At 44.9% G+C, this 21,806-nt stretch overlaps 1 protein-coding gene across 4 annotated transcripts in view; it reads left to right on the top strand.

Annotated features, from left to right (window-relative positions):
* Positions 1-10,807, top strand: part of USP31 (ubiquitin specific peptidase 31) — a 63,124-nt gene extending 52,317 nt beyond the window's left edge. The window contains exons 14-18 of one of the 4 annotated variants that reach the window (XM_045993508.1): positions 1,182-1,340; positions 2,794-2,946; positions 5,244-6,542; positions 8,052-8,192; positions 9,824-10,807. In XM_045993508.1, coding sequence (XP_045849464.1) covers positions 1,182-1,340; positions 2,794-2,946; positions 5,244-6,542; positions 8,052-8,173 — 1,733 coding nt within the window. In that variant the 3' untranslated portion in view covers positions 8,174-8,192; positions 9,824-10,807. Of the gene's footprint in view, positions 1-1,181; positions 1,341-2,793; positions 2,947-5,243 lie in introns of all 4 variants that reach the window. The other 3 variants (XM_045993507.1, XM_045993509.1, XM_045993506.1) reach the window with 3 other exon arrangements.
* Positions 10,808-21,806: the final 10,999 nt, after the last annotated feature.

Genomic DNA, 21,806 nt, shown 5'->3' with positions numbered 1-21,806 from the left:
ATAAGTGCTGGGCTGCTCTGTAACCGTGTCTTGGGTGTGTGTCCCACTCTAGATGAACAGCCGCCTCGCCAGCCGGGTCATTTCTATATCAAGTCTGACCTGACACCACTGGCCAGTTGCTGTTTTACCAGCTCCTGTGCTGCCTCTCTCCACTTCTCTCCCCTCCTGGTTCTAGGAGTTCATAGCTATCCATGACTTCCCTCCCCACGATCAAAGATTCTTATTCTGCTCTTCTTTTCAGGGATGTGTCCAGTGTAGCCCCTCCTCACCTGGGTCCCTTTCATTTCTTAAGGTTCCGTACTGACGAACAAGGCTGTTGCCTACAAGGGAGTCACTCTTTGGCGCCCTGGAGAGAAACATGCATGCCTTTATGAGCTCAAATGTTCTTAGTTTGGCAGGGGACTTCTGGATCTTTGTTTGTGCTACCCCTGAGAGAGGCAGGGTGGGGTGGTTTAAGTGTAAGCTCAGGTTCTAGATTCATCTGTTGTGAGCTGGGCGCTGCCCTTCACCAGCTGCTTGACCTTGGGCAAACCAGTTAATCTTTTTGAGCTTCTGTAAAATGGGAATAATAATAGAACAAATGTCATAGGATTAGCTGAGAAGTTTGGCACATAATAAGTGCTAAACAAATATTAGCTGCTGGTAGTAGTAGTATCCTTATTTCTAGTTCTGTTTTCTATCTCTAATAAACATTAAAATGTGATAACATGCTTATATCAGGGTTTCCCAGCCTTAGCACTCTTGATAGTTTGGTGGATAATTCTTGCGGTGGTGACTGTCCTGGACATTTGTAGAATGTTGAGCAGGATCCCCAGTCACCCACTCAATGCCAGTAGCACCCTACCCTCTAGTGTGACAGTTAAAAATGTCTCCATTCATTGCCAGATGTCCCTAGGGGAGCAGAATTGTCTCAGGTTGAGACCCACTGGTTTAAATAAATGAGTATATTGTGTTTTCTAAGATTAAAGAGAGTTTTGTCCATCTGGAATAGTTTAGAATTCCCTGAAACGTTTTTACCTGAGTGCGATAGACAATTTGAATTTTTTTTTTTTAACCATATTACATGCAGCCTTAAAAAGCTCTTGAATTAATGATGCGAGCCAAAACACAAGTGTCTTTGGGCAGAGTGGAGTGGCTAGCGCCCTCCTCCCCGGTACTGATGACAGGCTCTTTTTTGGCAGCGTACTGTAAGAACTCTGTGGACGGCCTGTGGTACTGCTTTGATGACAGCGATGTGCAGCAGCTGTCGGAAGATGAGGTCTGCACACAGACTGCGTACATCCTTTTCTACCAGAGGCGGACGGCTATTCCGTCATGGTCGGCCAACAGCTCAGTGGCAGGTAAGGCCACCTTATTCTGTGGCAGGTTTTTCTAGAACAGAAGATTGTAGTGAATGGTCCAGAGAACTCCACAAGGTCTCATGACTCCGTGGGATTGATCAGATAAATCGTCACCTTTACATTTAATCCAGAAACCAAAATGATTGCAGTCAAGAAAACAGGGATGCAACGTGTGAACCAGCAGAGTTCACGTGGAAGCGGGTAGAGCCTGTCTCAAAGTGAGCTCACCATGTTTGCTTGTGGTATGAGCGAATGAATAAATGAATGAATGGATGAATGGAAAAGCAGTATGGCATGCTATTCTAAAAGAGAGAATGAGTCTTGGCTTTGCCGTGTTTTGGTTGAATCATCATCTTGGAGCATATCCCATCTAAGCCACATATTTAATCACCTATAATCTGGGAATACTAATAATACCTGCCTTACGGGGTCATTGTGTGCATCACATTAGGTAAATGAACGTTAGAGCCTTTTAGAAAAGTTAAAGCGCCATTAGAAATAGTTATTTTTCCCTGTGAGGTTGGCCTGTTCTGTTAGAAGGGTTGAAGGCTATAGTCATATTAGATGGGCTGAATTTAGCTGGATGGGATCTAGTCTGGATACAGCCACACAGTCCAAACAAGATGAAGCATGCTTCTTCATGCAGAGTTTAAGAGACTATGGCTGAGGACTGGGACATGGTAACCTGGGATCACGTTAGGGAGTATTAGCCCCGGACTGAAGCTTGCAAGAGGTAAGTTCGAAGCCTCTGGAAGGAGGCACAGCTGAAGCAGCGTGAGCCCCTGCTAGAGTCAAGCCCCACTCAGTATACCCGCCTCTCTGTAGGCACTCACTCCATTAAGAGAGTGGGAACTCCAGTACTCTAGTCCTTTCCCCCAGTGCTTTCCACAGCCTGAGGTATGCTTGGAAACTACATCCTCTTGAAGTCTATTAAAGACATGTTCTTAATTTCAAGAGCAGTATCTGTTGCTCTGGAGTATATTTTAGGGCATCCCTGGGAATGGACAGTAAGAGACTGACACGCAGCCTGGGTATGTGCGTATGTGTGTGTGTTTGTATATTAACATCGTGAAAATAACTATTCCACAAAGCAGTGAGGCTAAGTAGATAACGGAGCATGCCACTTTTATTTGCTGTGTGGGAATTTTTTCCGTGTGCTTAGAACAGTGCCCGGCAGTAGGTGCTTAATAAAATATTTGTAGAATGAGTATGAATGATTCCATTGCCAGCACTTAAGACCTGCACTTTGCATTATGAAGTGTCCATGCCTACACTTGCATTTCACTACTATGAACATGTGCGAGCCTGCCCTCCTTCTCATCTTAATGGAATAGGCAAGCAGCATGGGCTCCGCCAGCTTCCAACTCCGGCAGCCGCACTTCTGTGCAGGTGTGCACCGAGCCGCCAGCCCGGGATTCTGACCTAACCTCAGTGCCCGCTTCCTTTACTGCAGGCTCCACAAGTTCTTCCTTGTGTGAACACTGGGTGAGCCGACTCCCAGGGAGCAAGCAAGCCAGCGTGACCTCTGCAGCTTCCTCCAGACGTACCTCCCTGGCCTCGTTGTCCGAGTCGGTGGAGATGGCTGGGGAGAGGAGTGAAGATGATGGTGGGTATGGGTTTTGTGACACATTGCATGATGGTGTCTCATAGACATGCACAGCGTACCTCATGCTTAGGAACTAAGGCCCAAGAAGACTGGGAGAAGGTAAAAGGGCTGTGTAGCTGTAGGTTACAGTCTTAAGTGCCATTTTCTATAAACTTGGTCATTCGCTTTTCCTCTGTAACCTTTAGGATGACTTTCTTCTCCCACTTCATTATTTTCCACTTCTAAGGTCTAGCGTGGAGGCTGGAGCTTTAACTCTGTACCATAATATATACATTTCTTTCAAAGTGCTCTTCAGAGTCCTTAAAATAAGCTGTAAGGGGACTCTGCAAAGTGGTGATTTGCCCCGGGCCTCTTGGCAAGGAGGAGTCACGGTGCTGGCTCCAGTGAGGGCTACCCGACCCTTGACTTCTCCCCTTTCTACCTCCGTTTTCCTTTAGAGGAATTTGTGGCATGTTCTTTTAAGTATAGAAGCATCTAGAGCAAAAACTCTTGCCTTTGCATAAAGGTAGTTTTTAAGAATTCTGAAGATGGTCACAATACAAAATCTTGGGAAGTATAATACAAATGGACCTCCCCCTTTTTTTTAACCTTCACTGACTGCTTGAGTAATGGCAGCAGAACCCTCAGTTCTGACAGGAACCCCGGGTGGTGCGGGAAGGATCAGGCAGCCCAGGCACTGAGGCTGGGAGGAGGTGAGAGTGAGCTCAGCTTCTCTAATGAGGACGGTGACTCATCTCCCAGCAAGTCTCCTTCTGCGGCCAGCCGGTGGCCGCCAGCTGGTGGCTGTAATCTGCGTCTTGCTATGGGTAATTGTGAGAACTGAGAAGTGGAGGGAAGCAGCAGGAGGCTGGCAGGGGAGGTCTGCATCATTGCGACTCCAGCCCCGCTCCCTCTTCTGGCTTGTTACCTCTTTATTTGTAAAGTAATAGTACTTAACTGGAATCGCTAAACTCCTGACATTTTATGGAAAACAAGCCAGTGGACCTTAGCTTGTTTCGGTAGGTTTTTCTCAATGCAGCCTTTAAATTTAGAATTCACTGTTGTTTTAACAGTAAGCTAGTTTGCCCTCGGTCAGTTTTTTTTTTTTTTTTTTAAAGATTTTTTTTATTTATTTATTTGACAGAGAGAGAGATCACAAGTAGGCAGAGAGGCAGGCAGAGAGAGAGGAGGAAGCAGGCTCCCCGCGGAGCAGAGAACCCGATGCGGGGCTCGATCCCAGGACCCCGAGACCACGACCCGAGCCGAAGGCAGCGGCCCAATCCACTGAGCCACCCAGGCGCCCCCCTCGGTCAGTTTTTAAACAGTGTAGTTGGTGAAATCAGTATCCTCTTAAGCATCATCATCAGGCCGGGTGGTGCCCACAGAGCAGAGCCTATCTCTGGGGATCTTATCTGGAAGGTTTTATAAACACCACAGCTACAGTACCCAATATGCACAGAGTCTGATTTAGAATATTTTCTTTGGAAGGAAGTTTTAAGGCACTCAAAATAGAAGTGTGTAGTTCTAATTATGATACTTTTTCTTCAGAAGTTTGAGATCACTCAGGAGTATATTGTTCTGATTATGGATATTGCCTTCAGAAGTTTGAAGTCACTCAGGCTAGGAGTGTATTGTCTCTTTTTTTCCACGGATCTGCTGTTACAGTCAATAATCACAAGTCAGACTGCATGTGGCGTTGAGTCAGGGGCAAGGGTTTGTGGTTCTGGTGTTTGCTCTGCCTCTGACTCTGTAATCTTGAGCAGTGACTTGACTTCTGTGGGTCCTGGTTGTCCTTAGATGAAGAAGCTGCATCAGTAGCTCATGTTTACTGAGCGTCTGCGAAGTGCCAGGTGGGCATAAGACTTTCAGGATTTTATTTAGTTCTTATAGTAATCCTGTGAGTTAGAGCAGACCGCCTATGGGCGAAATATGGCCCCTGTCTTTATTTGTAAATAAAGCTGCACCCATTGGTTTATGTGTCTTCTGTGGTGGTTTTGACAGAACTGAGTGGTTGGCCCACAAACCGTAGAGCATGAACTGTCTGCGCCTTTAAGTCTCTTGACCCCCGACATACAACAAGAAGTAAAGAGACCCTTCACTGATTTTTGAGTTAGAATGTCCCTATTTTGTACATAGGGGAATTGAGCTTACAAAAGTTGGAAGTCACATGGCTGCCTTTGTGACCCCAGACATGCTGGCTGTGACAGTCACACTCCTGTCATTCCACCAGGCTTGCCTGCCTTCCATCTTCAGTATCTTAAGGTGTTGCTGGGACGTGTTTTCGGTTTAGGTAATGCTGTTCTCTCTGCTGCATTCAGGGGGTTTCTCAACTCGACCATTCGTGAGAAGTGTCCAGCGTCAGAGCTTGTCATCCAGATCTTCTGTCACCAGCCCCTTGGCCGTTAACGACAATTGCATTAGACCTTCTTGGTCCCTGTCCGCCAAGCTGCAGATGCGCTCCAGTTCTCCCTCCCGGTTCTCAGGGGACTCTCCGATCCACACCTCTGCCTCCACCTTGGAGAAGATCGGGGAGGCAGCGGATGACAAGGTCTCTATCTCTTGCTTTGGCAGCTTGAGGAACCTTGCCAGCAGTTACCAGGAATCAAATGATACTCACAGCCGACGTGAGCACAAGGCTGTGGGTCGGGCCCCTCTGGCTGTCATGGAAGGTGTGTTCAGAGACGAATCAGACACCCGCAAATTGAACTCCAGTGTTTTAGACACACAGAGCAAAAACTCAGCACAAGGGGATCATGTGCCCCCCGTCTCTGATCCATTTGATAACAATAACCAGATCGCTTATGTGGATCAGAGCGATTCTGTAGACAGCTCTCCAGTCAAAGAAGTGAAACCCACAAGCCACCCGGGCTCCCTCACAAAGAAACCAGACGGCACAGCCAAGAGATCCCCCAGCTCCAAAGGCACTTCTGAGCCAGAGAGAAGCTTGCGGAAGGGGAGACCAGTCTTGGCAAGCCAGGAATCCTCTCTTTCAAGTACATCCCCTTCTTCTCCTGTTCCTGTAAAAGTTTCTATAAAGCCCTCCCGCTCCCGAAGCAAAGCAGATTCTTCTTCCAGGGCCAGTGGACGGCATTCCTCCCCTGCCCCTGGCCAATCCAGAAAGGAGTCCTCCTCCAAACCCCAGGACTTCACGTCATCTCCTTCACCCCAGAGGCAGAAATCATCTTCCTCCCTCACTTACACTGCTTCCTCCACATCTGCCAAAAAATCCTCGGGCCCTGCTGCAAGGGGCCCCTTCCCTCCTGGGAAGAGCAGGACTTCAGACCGGAGCTTGAGTAGAGAGGGCTCCAGGCAAAGCCTGGCTTCGGACAGAGCCAGCGTCACCTCCAGCTCTAAACCCAACTCCCCTCGGGTGAGCCAGGCCAGGGCGGGGGAGGGCCGAGGGGACGGAAAGCATGTCAGGAGCTCCTCCATGGCCAGTCTGCGTTCCCCCAACGCAAACATGAAGTCTGGGCTGAAGAGGGACAGCAAGTCAGAGGACAAGGGGCTGTCCTTCTTCAAGTCAGCCTTGAGACAGAAGGAAACCCGGCGGTCGACTGACCTTGGCAAAACAACCTTGCTCTCCAAGAAGGCTGGTGGGAGCTCTGTCAAGTCGGCTGGTAAGAATGCCGTGGATGACAAGACGGAGAAAGGCTACCAGCCTCCAGGTTCCCAGCAGCCAAATGCAAGTGCAGCTGGAAAAGAGCAGCTTGTCTCCAAGGACCCTGCTTCTGCTAAACATTCCCTGCTGTCTGCTCGCAAATCCAAGTCTTCCCAGCTAGATTCTGGAGTGCCGGCATCTCCTGGTGGCAGGCAGTCTGCTGAGAAATCCTCAAAAAAGTTATCTTCTAGCATGCAAACCTCTGCACGGCCTTCTCCAAAACCTCAGTGATATTTCTGCAATCTAAGTGTTTTATCTGTAAAGATGTTTATTTATTTAGGACCCTTCCCTCCCACCAAAGCCCTCTATGCTTTTGTATGTTTTGGGTCACATGCCTGGTGTGCGTGCTTGTGTGTGTGTGTGTGCGTGCGCGCGTGTGAATGTGTGTATACGCGTGTGTAGAATTCAACTGCAAATTGTTAAAAGCGTCGCCTTATTCTGCCATTGAACCAAATAACAGCCGTAGGCAAAGCGTTGATACCAAGCTAACTGGAAGAATTGTAGATGAGACCCTGGGTGGTCCCTTTAGCAATTGTACATATTTCTTTCTAGAGAACTCTCATGACTTCCGTTGGACACTAGGGTTTGGAAACCTCTGAACCAGTTAAGCTGTCATTAGCGTGTGCTGTAGAAGGATTGGTTGTTTGACTTGGGTTTCATCTGAGCAGGATTTGTCCTCACAGCTGATTGTTGTATGGCACCAGGAGCTCTAAAAACTGTGACGCTAACAATGAACAAACTGAGAGAAGACTTGCTTTCTGCACTTTGGCCCCATCTACCAGTCTCTGTAAAGGGCAATATTTTCACACTAATGTTTCTCAGGTATATACTCAGCCAGTTTAGGGTGGATGCACATCAGTAAAAGGGTTGACGAAGAAGGTGGCCTGTGAGTGACTGTCGCTTCTCCAGCTGCCGCAGATAGAAATTTCTAGAGGCAGAACTGAAGTCTTTCAGACCTTCATGTCTACAAAGATGTGTGTACTATAAGCTGTCTTGATTCCTAAGATATGTCCTAAGAGGTGACACATAGGACAGTCAGAGAGCCAGTCACTAATTAATTTTGTTTTCCTTCTAAATTTGCTAGCTATGGCCATTGGCATTTTGAAATGTAGTAGAGCAGTTAACACCTTTGAAAAGTGTTTCAAACACACTTTGAAAGAGTCCTGGAAAAATATGGATTCTGACCTGGATGCATGAATCTGTACCATTTTCCTTCTCTGCTGTTGCTTTTTTCTGTGTTGGAAGCTGAAAGCTCGATGCTACCCTGTGTGCGTGTGCCCATGTTTCTTATAACTTGGAGAGGAAAGAAGATGCCTAAAGCCAAAAGTCAGTCGATGGTGTGTTGAAGCAGTGTGTGATGAAGTATTATGTGTGCGCTTCTGATGCTGCCTGTCAGTGTCAGTTGTAGACTGCTTTTCAGTAGGTCGTTTATTTCTTCTCTGTGCTTAAGACTTCATCTCTTACCCAGAACTCAGAAGCAGGATTGGAGCATGTTCCATCTGGTGTTGTCTGTGCGAATTGCGAATTGCATTTCTTGTTCAGAAAACAAGGGAACCTCACCAAAATCTCACCGATAAGCAAGATACATAGTTCTTCAAGATTTCTGGAGGTATCCTGGCAATTTTTAGCTTTTCTTTTTTTTTTTTTCCATTTTTCTATTTTTTTTTAAATGTCAAAAGAGTCATGACCCTGATTCTCTTTGCATAGCATTTGTCGCTTTACTATGAAGTACAGCATTCTAAGTTTTTATGGTTTAAAATACTAACTTGTAAAAAAAATTGTAAACCCTTCCAGTTCTTTCTGAACTCTTGGTGCACAAATCCATTTATAACCTCCCTTTTCAGTATTGCTGTGTGTGAAGTGATTAGAATACATACACATGCATAGCTATGAATTCTGCACTGCCTTTTTTTTTTTCCCTCCCCATCCTGCCCTCCCCCATGAATACCTCTTGGGATATATTTCCAGTAGGTTTCTAACTTTATTTTGCTGCTACTTTGAGCATTAGCAGGTAACTTGCAAGTCTGGAGGCCACTGATGTTGAGGGTAGCTGGAATTTTAGACCCTTGCAATTTTTAAGACTTAGCTACTCCGCCTTGTGGAAGTTACTACCATAGTGCTCCGTGAAGTTCATTGAACATGAGCCTGTTGCCCAGTGCACTCAGTCCTGTACTCACCCCTTCACTAGGTGTCCCCATTGCACTGCACCAGCTTCTGGTGCACCAGCAGCGCTCCTCTCCTCTCTGTTGTAGTGTGACCGTCGACGACAGGCTGCCCTCAGTGTTGTCACTGCTTCCTCGGGCACACTGGCAGCCCTCTCAGTGTTTAGCCACTGCTGGTTTTTCTGCGTCACTTTTATTTCCCGGAAAGGATGCACCAAGTATGGGATCATCAATCAGGCGTTGAAAGTTTGTCTGATTTGAGCCTCTTGTCTTTCTTTGAAATAGGTAGATGTCATTTGAAATCTCCTATCTGAAGCTCTGAAACAGCCTTAGAATTATAGTCTGACTGCCCAGGGTTTTAATAACACCTTTTTCTGTGGCTATTATCAGTTAAGCATTAGTAGAATCTAGTTTAATTTTCATGGTGGCAAATGTTTTTATTCTCGAGACCTTCGGGAATGGATTTTCCATTATATCTACTGTTTTCCAAAAAACTCCCCAAAACACCAAACTAAAGAACAACTCTGCAGACTTCTTTTTAACTTTCCATGGGAACTAGAAAAAAAATTCAGTATCTGTAAACTATAAGTCTATAGGGTTTAGTCTTCTTTTTTCATATTTGAATGAAAAAAAAGTCAGGAAGCCTTGTGGCATTGTCTGGGCGTCTTTAAGCTGTTCTGTTTTTGTGCTTGATAAACAATGAAAATCTCATCCATAATGACTAGGAACCATCTTTAAGCCACAGAAGAGGATATTTGCCCAAAAGTTTGGACGTGGTCTTTGAGGTGTGAAAGATCTTATGGAAAAATTATTACTTGGTTCATTTCAGTTGTTCGATAGCTTAGGGACATGGCATTTGCTTTCTTTGATCTTTGGCGCATTGAGCATATCTGTGCTTTGGGGTTAGAAATGATCTGTCAAGGATGGTGGGCCTGAGTTTCTGGTTGATAACCAGGTGGGCCAGAGCAGTTATTTCCTGGTAGGCACAGAGTAATCCCTGACAGGAGTGTGGCTTTTTAATGTTTTTTGCTTTTAAAAAAACTTTTTATTTTTGATTTCTTTTCCTGTGAACATCCAGTGCACTGAGGCTATATCATTCCTTTGCAATCCCTTGTATAATGTGGAAGCACAACGAAACGTTTGAGCTCACGTCATTTCAAGATCAACTCCCAGCCCTGATGTTTTCCCATCCTAAAAGCAGCCGAACTGAAAGGAAGTAATACCTCGCTGGACCAATGGCAATGGATGTGGGAGTATTTGTGGTCTGGTAAAATATTGTAGTTCTCTGTGAAGCTGCCCTAAATCCTTGTAATCATTCTTTCCCCATTCATTCATTCATTCATTCTGCAAGCATTTGTTGAGGGCCTGCTTTGCTCCTAAAAGCAAGCGGAAAGCATCAGGAATTCGCTGTAGCCGAGGAGCCCTGGGAGCCCAGCCGATAAGCCAGGGGATGCCAGTGATACCCTAAATGGAGTGACGGTCCCCCCGAACAAAGAGAGCAAGTGGATTCTGGTGAACTGGCCAAGGCCTGTGGTCCTTTTGAGCAAGTCTCTCCTGTTCCAGAAACCAAAAGTGCCCTTCTTCATCTTCAGAGACATTTTACTCTTAACATCCACTTTTTCAGACTGAGCTGTCTCTACTACTTAGGGGTTGAAAATCCATTACAAAGTCACTTTCCATTAGAATTTGGTCATCCACGTGTGTATGAAAGTAGATGTGGGGATTGGGGGCCGGGGACAAATTGCCATCGCTCTGAAGTAACTGTCGCGGAAAAAACTAGGGACAGTATGTCAAGGAGGCAGTAGTGTCAGCCTTTAGGAAGAATGGAGCAAAGAAGAGCTGTGCAGCAGAGCTCACTACTTCAAATAAACGCGTTTTTAAAAAATAGCTTGACATCTGACGTTACATTTCATTCTGACAAAAAACCAAACAGCCAAAGCTGTTGTTTCCTATGTAGGTTATCGGAATTATTGGATGGCAAGATAATTAGTGTTTCTGGGTTGGATTTTTGAGATAGTATGCAAATCATAAGCACAGTTTCAATAAAACACATATTCTGTGAGGCGTGTTGAACTTGAATTATTTGGAATCGAGAAGAGCAAACTTCGCTGACAAACCAGTGCCTATATCATAAACAGAGTAGCTGCTGCTGTGCAGACTGTCGGTCTTTACTTTCATAAAGGAAATGTTACTGTTAAACCTGACTACATTTTTGGGGGGGAAATCCTATGCTTTCTTTAAATGAACACTTAGTGTTTCACACTGCCTTTTGATCAACTCTCAAAGTGTTTGTTTTGCAGCTGCCATTTGAGCATGACAAGTCATTTTTTTCCCCCAAGTAATGAAAACAGTTTTGCATGGCCTCCATCTAACCCAGAAAGCATGTTCTTACCACCTATGCAAATAACTAATAAAATGTAGACTACCCTAAATGTAAATTTTTTAAAAAGGCAATTCTTGGATTATGGAGCTCTATTTTTGAATTTGTAATTTTTTACATGTGGCTTAATCATCACTACAGAAGAGCATGAATGTGTTTTCTTGTTTTGCTTGCACATGTTTCTCTTTGCTGCTTGCTTTTTTTTTTTTTTTTTGTATCGGCAAGATTGTATGTAAAATGGTATTTTGCAAGCAGGAGTGGAATTGGATATGTTGAACACACACAGGTTTATATACTCTATTTAGCATGAACACTTTCCTAAAGTATTTTGTTCTAAAAAAATAACCTGCCATTTTCTATAGATTTTAATTTTTTATATCTTCTAAGGTTCTATTGTGGTCACAAGGAGAGAATGTGGCTTCTAATAGTGCTAACAATTTTAAAATGCTTTTGTAGAGACGTAGAGCTGTTTTGGAAAGCTTCAGAGCTTCCCAGCCACTAGTCACAATAAGACTAAGCTCATGGAATTTATGGTAGCATTCTACAGTGGGTTAGTTTCTAGATCAATCTCACAAGCATTCAAAACAAGTGTTTCCCAATTTTGGAAGGAAGGGAGGTCCACTGCAGGCTTGGGAGGCTTTTTCAAATCTCATACAAGTACTCTCCTGAAGATTCTGTTAAACCTCTTCTGAATGACTTGTCTGAGATTCTGATGCTCAGCACTCACTAGAATCATCTAGAGAACTTTTAGAAATGCCTGGATCCCACTCCCAAGATTTTGATCTAACTAGTGAAGGGGCAAGGTCCCAGGAATTGCCATATATTTTAAAGCTCCTGGGGGTTTCTAATTTGCAGTCAGAATTGAGAACCACTGTGCTAAGCACCATCCCTGTGGTGAGAATCACTGCCATGTGAAGCATCAGGAGTGACTCAGACTGTTTCATTGGAGAGGAAAGGAAGAAAAAAGAGAACCACCGATTTAACATCCTGTTTGAAATAAGGGAGCCTCTCTGATTTGAGACCCTATTTGGGTGCTTGGAGCGTTTGGTGGGTGGCTCAACACTTGAGTCTAGTGGGATTCAGTGGTCTTCAGTTTGCCAGAGCAGACAGTCCCCTGGGGGGGTATGCATCCTTCCCAGAGCCTTTTCCCTGGATGCCACCACAGGGCCAGATCCACAGGGGAGCTGGGAAGGTACTCTGAGTTAGAAAATGCTGAAGTAAAGCACTCATGGCCTTGGAAAGCCTGTTCCTGATTTTGATAGAATGACTGTCTCTGTAGTAATTACAGTAGCAAACTCCACACCGTTACCTGATTTCCTAGTCAGTTCATTCTCTACTTCTCCGCAGTGTCATTTCAGGAGTTCTTTTCGGTTTAAAAATGAATGTGAAGCATTTTATTTGGAGTCCTTTTTTGGTAACCCTCTGTGTTTTTTCATGTAATTACAAAAAGTCAAATAATACTCATCCAAAAATTTGGCAGTATGTTACCTAGAGAGGCGAATGAAATCGAGTTTTAATCTGTGGTGAGCTGAAGGCACGTACAATATCTTCAGAGTAGTCTGCTGTGCTTCTCAGGTGGTTTTACCCCGTCGAGCAGGATGCTGCCTACAAAAAAAAGAAAAGAAAAGGAACACAACTTACCTGGTATTTCCACCATTTCGAGGGAACGAAGATCTAAGTGAAAATCCAAGTTGGAAATCCCCCTGTAGAAAAGCCCCTTGAAGCAGAGGGGCCTGTTGTGGGGGTGATTCTGCAGTGCGAAGCTGCCTGTAGGTGCTATTCTCAGTGACCCGGCGTCCTCGTACCAGATGGGAAGACAGTTCCAGGGTTTTCTGAAGCTCCCGTCCTCTGCCGGCCTTTCCAGTAAAACGCGTCTGTTCCCTCTCGGTTTGCCCACCAACTGTGCCTCTCACCACTGGTTAAAATCGAATTCAAGCCCCATTACAAAAACAGTTTCTTCCCTGAACGCTTCAGTGCTACACTGGAATTTCTGTAGTTGTCTTAAAAGCTGCATGTCCCTGTCACTGTACTCAGAATGCCTTGATATTGTTCGTGCACCGTTCATAGTGATTTCTGTATCATTTCCTTCTTTAGCTGTACAGTAATACGGCAGGCAGGATGGCTTTTCTTGAGGCTGGAAGAAAAGTGTACCATACATTTTTAAATTATTTTAGAAACAACTGCATGAGATGTGTCACTGACTTCTGTTATTTATTTGTATGTTTTATTATTCAAGGTGTATGCACTTTTAAGAAGCAAAATTTATATTTTTATGTTTAAAAACGTTTTATTTCTGAAACAGCAGTTGATTATATAGTATACAGTTGGAATTAAGAGAAAAGTGGAAAATGTAACAAAATATAATAAATTTATTACATGATGCCCTCCTTAAGCCATATTCCTCTTTCTCCCCTTGCCAACCTATATCTTTTTGGTGTTGACTAGCCGTGGAAATGAAGCAGGAATTCTCTTTGTACCACACTGATCTCTGCAAAACACTTTAAAACCATAGTGGTAAGTGAAAAAAAGCAAATTACAGAAGAATACAGACAGGTACTCTATATGTGAAATTTTAAAACAAAAATCACATCTATGCTTATTTTAATTTTCACGATCGGGGATTATTATTCCCACTTCCTCTAAGAGGTTGTGTGTCCTGGGCCTTGGGGCTTGGCAGTAACTCACTGTCTGACTTAGGTCCAGCAAGGGAGCCATTCTTTTCCGGACCCTCTCTCGCCCCAGATACCCTCATTTTTAACCATGTGTTGTGTAAAACATTTCCCCCAGTCTTCACCTTCCCTCAGGACAGGTCTCCCTGTTGAGATGGCACATTACTTATGACCACTTGGGGGCACCAAAGATCGCCATTGGCAAACGTAATTTAAAAGTCCAGTGTGTTCTCTGTTGACCTGCTTACTCATTATGAGTGCAGTTCATTTTCAGCGAAGCAGGGGTTTCGATTTAGACGAGTACCACCAGCCATCGTTTTACTTGGAAACTATTAACTGCAGGCCATAGAGCAGATCTTGTTTTTTCTAAAGCACAGCCTGGTGGTTTATAGGATTGGGACAGGGAAACGGTTCCTAACCAAGGACAGGTATGAGCCACATGCCTGAAACCCAGGTATGGCACTTAAACAAACCTGTCTAATTTTAAATAGTGAGGTTTTATTTTAGGTTCCATAAAAACTAGCCATGTAGTACACTGATCGTTCAAGAGGCTTCATTATGCCTGAAAATATTAGCGTGTCATAAATTACATAGACTTAATAGTTACGGAGATGTTTACAGATCATTTTGTCTGTCTCCGTAGAATTTGGAAGATTATTTTCAAATATCTGAATGATCAATATCTCCCTGTATGCCTTTCTGTCCTCTGTCAGTCTTCCTGGAGAAAGCAAAGGCATGATAAAGCTCCTGGTCCAGGACACATGTTCCTCTGGGCCCAGGGAGTGATTCTAGACCACTGTGACTTCCTCGGATGGGGCTTTGGCCTGTTCCCCACCCTCAGTGGCCCCTTTCTCGTTCTGAATCCTGCTCCTAAGTTTTTACAGGTGGCGGTTTTGGTTTTCCTTTTTGCGGACCTGAGTCTCAAACATCTCCACGCAGGTCATCTGGTAGGTCTCACCTCTCTGGGTGGGTTGGGTCTACGTCATGTAGAACCCTCTAGAATTCAGTCTTGATTTGGTCTGGTCTTAGCCAAGTTTCTCACCCCCTGTCAACATTGGCTACAGAGAAAGGACAAGGGCTCTCTCCTCGAGTGATAGGTTTTTGCATCACACCATATAGCCTGATGGCCTTGCACTTCATTTCTTTAAGAATTCAGGGCTGTGACATTAATCTGACTTGTACTTTGTATTTATAATAGTTCGGTTTTTCTTCAAGTGGGAAGGTGATGTGAATAAAACCAGGGTTATAGTCAGAATCAGGCCGCCCCGCCACTGGCAGTCTCTCTTGCGCCCTTCCTTTGCTTCAGAAGAATTCATAGAGGCTCACCATATAGTGATCCAGTTCCTGCAACTTGGATGGTATCAGACTCGTAGGAAGGCACGGGTGGGGATGGTGCGGTGTGGCTGAGCACAGGCGGCGCTGGCTTCAGGGCTCCCAATCCATGAAATGTGGCAGTGGAGAAAGTGCCCCTTTGCTGTTGCACTCAAGATCGAGGTCCAGATTCCTTTGTTTTCCTGTATGTCCGAATGCTGGGGATATGATCACGTCCTGAGGAGCTCATGGTCTGGCTGGGGTCAGGTTGGTTCATAGGTAATTAACATTTCAGTGCTTCCCCCGTACTATTTACTCATTGCTCTTCCCTCAAGGCATCGCCTCGTTCCCATCCTTCTTCCAGCCAACTTCCTGGAATTTTGCTCAGGAGGCTTGTCTCTGGGGTACCCACATGGCCATCCCATCCTCTCCTTCATGCCTTTCCTAAGATGTTGCCTTCTCAGCAAGGCCCTCCCTGACCATCCTTTTAAAACACTGCCACCTGCTTCATGACCCCCCCCCCCACTTTATTATATTCTTCATGTAACTTGTCAACTACCACAGTCTATATGCAACATAGAATGTATGCAATATATTTGCAACATTTGGTCTATATGCAGTAATAGATACGCTACATCCATTTAAAGCGATACATACGCAGCATGGAGCCTGTATGCGATACAGATGCGACAGGGAGTCTGTATGCACGCGTAGCACATACGCTCACTCCTGTAGCTTGCCCACCTGTTCTGTTCACTGCTCTTAACCCAGTACCTCAGAGAGGGCCAGGCCTCTTAGTACCTAGTAAAAAATCGACTACCTGAATTAGTGGATTTGCTTGAGTAATCCACTTAACCATTCTGAGTCCCCTTCCTGTCCAGAAGATGAAGAAGGGCAAGACTTGCATCGTGGAGTTGTGAAGGTTAAATAGGAAGGATGCCCATAAAGCATGCAGCTCAGTATCTGGCACAGAAAAAGCGCAGAGGGAATGGTGCCATTCCTAATCATAACGGTAGGGATGGAGCTGGCGCTGACCCTCATGGGAGCTTTACAGAGGAGGGACCATTGAAGCAGAGCGCACACCTTTCTGGCTGAAAGTGCTGCTTGCACTTTCTGGAAATCCCAGGAATCCAGCTTTCCTGGAATGTAGGGCAGGAAGCAGTAGATGGAGGGGCAAGGAAGGCCAGCAGAGGCCTCATCTAGAAGGACCTCCCCTGACTTAGGTCTGTCCTGAAGTAAATGAGAATCCAGGAAGAAATTTTAATTTAGGGGAGAGAGGAGATCTACTTTGTGCCTTAGCATGGTCACCATGGCAACAATGGGGCACCAGTGAGCCCGGGTTAAGGAGCTTGTTGCAGGAGTCTGCGTGCAGTCTGGAACACTGACCTAAGTAGTGTTGGGTGGACAGAGACAAGGGGAGCCCCTGGAAGGGTTACATGCTCTGGTCCCGGAGGCGGGCTGCTGGTTCGAGTTCTGGTACGACGACTTCCTAGCTGGACAGCCTTTGGCAGATTACTTCACTTCTCTGTACCTCAAACTCTTCACCTGTAAAATGGGGCTGATAGTGTGTCTACAGGATCATAGGGAGGCTTAATTGGGGTGGTTCGTTTGTCTACTTTTTAAAAATTTTTTTAATTTTTAAAATTTTTTTTAGATTTTATTTTTTCATTTGACAGAGATCACAAGTAGGCAGAGAGAGAGAGAGAGAAGGAAGCAGGCTCCTGGCCAAGCAGAGAGCCGGACGTGGGGCTTGATTCCAGGACCCTGGGATCATGACCCAAGCCAAAGGCAGAGGATTTAACCCACTGAGCCACGCAGGTGCCCCAGTTCTACATTTAATATATTACATTAACTGTAAGTGTATTTGATTTTATCTCCTATCTTACTATTCCTTTTGTATTTGTCCCACCTGTTTTCTGTTTTTTTCTCTTCCTTCTCGCCTTTCGTTTAGATCAGTCCAGCATTTTTAAAATTCCAGTTTTTCACCTCTGTTAGCTTATTATTCACCCTCTTACTCTTCTATTTTATTTTATTTATTTTTTTCAGCCTCTTACTCTTTTTTTAGTGGCTGTCCTTATGGTATCAGCATGCATGTCTGATTTAGAAGAGTCTAAGAAAATTTAGTAATTTTTGCCCTCTCAGGGTCTTAGAACACTTTGATTCCATTTTACCCTTTCCACCATTTGTTACTGGTTGCTGTGCATTCCAATTTCCTGTGTATTTAACGTGTGTAGACACATAACACACATAACTAACATAACTACGAGTGTCGAAAGCCAGTTTTCACTTAGATGTACCAGTACACTCCCCTTCTGTCGCTTGTTCTCCCCTCCTGCATTCCAGTGGGTCCCCTACAATCCTTTCCCTTCTGCCTGAAGAATTCCTTTTAATCTTTTTTTTTTTCAGCCTGTGCTAATGATGCACTCTCTTAGCTTCTGATTGATGGGAAAGGTCTTTATTTTACCTTTACTTTTGGAGGTTATTTTCACTGGGAATAGAATTCTAGGTTGCAAGTTATTTTCTTTCCTTTTCATTCTGTGGTCTTCTGCCATTATTATTTCTGTTGATAAGTCAGCTATTAATCTCATGGTTGTTCCTTTAAAGGTGTGTTGCTGGGTTTCTTTCTTTCTTTCTTTTTTTTTTTTTCCTAAATGCTTTGAAGATGCTTCTCTTTGTTTTTCATTAGTTTCACTTTTAAATGTGTTTTTAATCCTGTACTTTATGAATCAGACCTGGAAACGTTTTTAGCCATTATCTCTTTAAGTGTTGCTTCCGCTCCATCCTCCCAGACCATTCCAGGACTCAGTAAATGGCATCACTGTCCAGCTCAGCTGCTCCGTTCAGACCAGGAGTCCATCCTTGACTCTGGTCTTTCCCTCAGCCCCCATCCTTACATTGGATCCATTCACAAGCCCTGTCTAGATCCATTTCCACAACTGGGTCCTAAATCTGCTCTCTTCTCCAGCCCTATTTTATATCATCCTCCTTCACTTTCAAGCCCAGAAGCCACCTCTTAGTGCCTTGACCAGAGGATCTTATTTCCATTTTATGCAAATATAGACTGAGACTCAGAGAGAGTAAAAAACTTACCCAAGATCACACAGGTAATGAGTGATAGATCTTGGATGTGAATTAGGCCTAATACTATAAGTCTTGTGTTTTTTCACATTATTACTCCCAGTTCCCTATGTGATAGTAAATAAGGGAATTAAATCATCAACATATAGAACTGTGTTTAGCTATGTAGTTACTAGAAGGAGAATCTAGATTATATAGAGTCCTTTTCTTTGTAATCTCTGAGTAATTTCTGTTATAGCAAATTCAGGAAGTGAGGAAATTTCTGCTTTTTGGTTACAGAATTTAGGAGAACCTCCTTGGCTCAATTTTTTTAAAAACTAAAAGGTAATAATAATTTTAGGCTCAGAAAAGTTATAAAAATAGTTCAGAGAATTCCCATATACTCTTCACCCAGCTTCCCCAAATGTCAGCATATTGTGTAACTGTAGTACAATGTTCAAAACCAGAAACTAACATTGGTACAATACCATTAACTAAACTACAGACTTTTATCCGGATTGCACAAGTTTTTCCACATCTGTCCAGTCTTAGGTCCCACACTGCATTTACTTGTCATTTCTCCTTAGTCCCTCCAAGCAGTGATAACACTTAGTCTTTTTTGATCTTGACAGTTTTGAAGAGTACTGGCCAGTTGTGTAGAATGTCCCTTGTTTGAGTTTGTCTTATGCATTGTCCCAATTAGATTGAGGTTTTGCATTTTTTGGCAAGAATATCACAAAAGCAATATGCCCTTCTCAGTGCATAGGGAGTACATGATATGTCCTATTCCTGGTGACATAAGAATCTTGGTCCCTTGGTTAACGTGATGTTTTTTGGTTTCTCCACTGTAAAATTACTATTTTTCCCTTCATACTTAATAAATGTCTTGGGAGAGGTACTATTAGACTATGCAAATGTCTCCTCAGACTTTGGCCAACTCCTCAAGTTTTAGGATCTGTGACAATTTTTACTACTGTGGTCTAACGGCAAAAAGAAAGACATTTTAATAAGTTGATTTCATAAGTCCAGAAGCAGAGCAGATGCAGGGGTTGGATCGGCGCCTCATCAGGGTCACGAGGACCATGGTTCTCTCTGCCATTCTCAGCATGGTAGCCTTTGTCCCTAGAGTCAGCCTTCAGTAGCAACTGCCACAGTTGCATAAACTTGACAATGTCCAGTTGAAGAATGTGGGATCTGTCTCTGCCCAGGTCTCTCGACCAGTAAGAGAATATTTCCCAGAGCTCATCCCCAGCCTCCTCTAATAAATCCTTCCCTCTTGTTGACCAGGGTCTTGGTTACCTGCTTATGACCGAGTTGCAAGAAAATCGAAGGAAGTATGACATTTCCCAATGGTGTTCTGGATGGTAGAAGGGTGGTGGGCTCTGTCAGAGAAGAGGACTGGGGGAGTGAGTTTGGGGAGACAGCGCAGCTCCTGAGGCAGTGCCTTGCAATGAAATCTTTATAAATCTCAGTAAATCTTTGCAGAACGAATGAGGTTCTTTGTCTCTTGTATAGAGACATAATTGGCCATTAACATGGAAACGTTAGAGCTCTTGATTGTGGAATCAGAGAAGAGAGTGACTTAGTGGATCGGGGAACAGTGAGGACATCTTGGCAAGGATGGAAGAATGGCGAACACGGGTCCCTGGTGGGAGAGCTCCCAGCTCTGTGACACCCTTAAGCTTCATTGTACTTTGGTCTCCCCAAGGATGATGCACCTCTGGCCCGGTTGTTCCTTCTCCAAAACCTGGAGAGACCTTACAGGTGCATTTTTGAAGGAAGACAGAGAAACTTGTCTGTTAGACTCAATTGCCTCCCCTTAAAAGGCTCTCTAGTGGCAAAGGGGTGCTGAGAGGCGGTCCTTTCTCCATATACTCAGGCTTCTGGCTCTGGGGGCCTTGGGCACAGCCTGGTAGCTTGTTTGGTAAATAATGACATTGTTATAAATATTTAATAAGTCTAGGGACTGCAGCACATGCAAAATTGATGAGGTCCCTGTGTGGGAAATGCAGGCTTTTCTCTGTATGTGTGCTCTGAAGGAGGCAGTTAGAGGCTGACGTCTGCTGGGGCTGACACCTGTATTTGTGCTAGGGCTGATGAATGGCCGGAGGACTATCCGCCATATTTAGGAAGCATCAATCCATCATGCTGGAGTTTAGGCTGAGGGAGGAATTCACGGCCATCAATATCCTCCGTGTTTATTAAGCACCGCGTGCTGCAAGAGACAGTGAGTCCTGCACCGGTCCTGGGAGCAGTGCCTCCAGAAAGGGCACGGTGGCTCCTTGACGAATGACTTTAATAAGAAGCAGCTTGGAAGTACCTTCAAGTAAGAAACTAATAACAATAATTAGATGTTTCTTAATCATTTATATATTTTATAATTTATGCCCTGCCTGCTTCCGGAAAAGGAATGGATGTGGCTTGCAATTAAAACACATCTACCCAGGATGGTTTAAATGAAGATAAACATGAGATCAGAAACGGTACCGAGGGAGTGAATTTTTCTTAATCCACTTGGCCGCTCCCCGCCGAAAATATCGTATTCCCTCCGCACAGCAGTCACCTTTTGCTCCACGGAGCCACGGGATGTGGCCGATGTAAAGCGGCGGCTGGAGGTGTCGTGGGGACGGGAGGATGAGGCAGGAGCACGATGTGACCTGTGGTCTCAGCATCTCAGCACCGGGCTCCCAGCCACATTTGCATTTCATTTATCATCGCTCCAAACAAATCTGTTTGTCTACGGCAGGGTGGCATGAAAAATTAATGCCCCTGTGTCAGGCAGAGCTTGTCAGAGTGACAGTGCAGAAAGGGGATAACAAAGGGGCGACATGCATGGCACTTTCTACTTAATAACCACTCTCGTGTTCCCTGAACACCTTCTCCCAAGCCTGTGTGTTGACCGAATGGGGCTTTAGCAGCCGTAGCCTGCCTGGGAGCTCAGCACAGAAAGCCTGTCTCTGTGTAGTAGCTCAGTCCCTGTGTCTGGCGTGTGCTGTCCAGAACAGAAGTGGCCGCAGTTAGAGCTGGGTGACCCGTGTCCAAGTCTTTGCGGAGCCATCCTGGGCTCAGAGGAGCAGAAGGAAGGCAGCCCCTCCAGAGGGTTCTCAGAGAGCAGGCCAGGGCAGAGACATGTTAGAGAGGCTCCAGGATGGGATTACCTGGGGAACAGGTGCGTGAGAGGACAGGGAGGGGAGGTTCGTTCGAGTGTCCGGCACCTCAGAACCTCCGTGAGACTAGTGCTTTTTCCTGCACACTTTGATGCTCCACAGATGTTTGCTCAGTCAGAACCTTGTACTGGCTTCTTTCTGACCTGTGGTCCTGTCGGTGGGAAGAGCCACCTCCTTCCAGCAGCAGGGATGGTCTAATGGAGCAGTTTTGAAATCATGGATCCTGGAGTCATGACTGTCTAGGTTCAACTTCCAGCTTGACCGCTTCCTAGCTTTGTGACCTTGGGTAAATTTTTGAAAATATTTTTGTGCCTCAGTGTCACAGATGTATTCAGACAAATGTCTGGTGCTTGGTGTTAATTGGGTGAGTGATTATTATTTCCTTGACCTTCATCCAAGGTGAGTGGATGAGGAAGGCCATGGAACTCAGTGAGCGAGCCTTGAGCCACATCAGAAAGGTGGTGTGGCCAGAGCTGT

The sequence above is a fragment of the Meles meles genome, chromosome 21, assembly GCF_922984935.1.
Source record: "Meles meles chromosome 21, mMelMel3.1 paternal haplotype, whole genome shotgun sequence".
Classification (NCBI taxonomy): domain Eukaryota; kingdom Metazoa; phylum Chordata; class Mammalia; order Carnivora; family Mustelidae; genus Meles; species Meles meles.
This window is presented reverse-complemented; position numbering and strand designations above follow the sequence as displayed.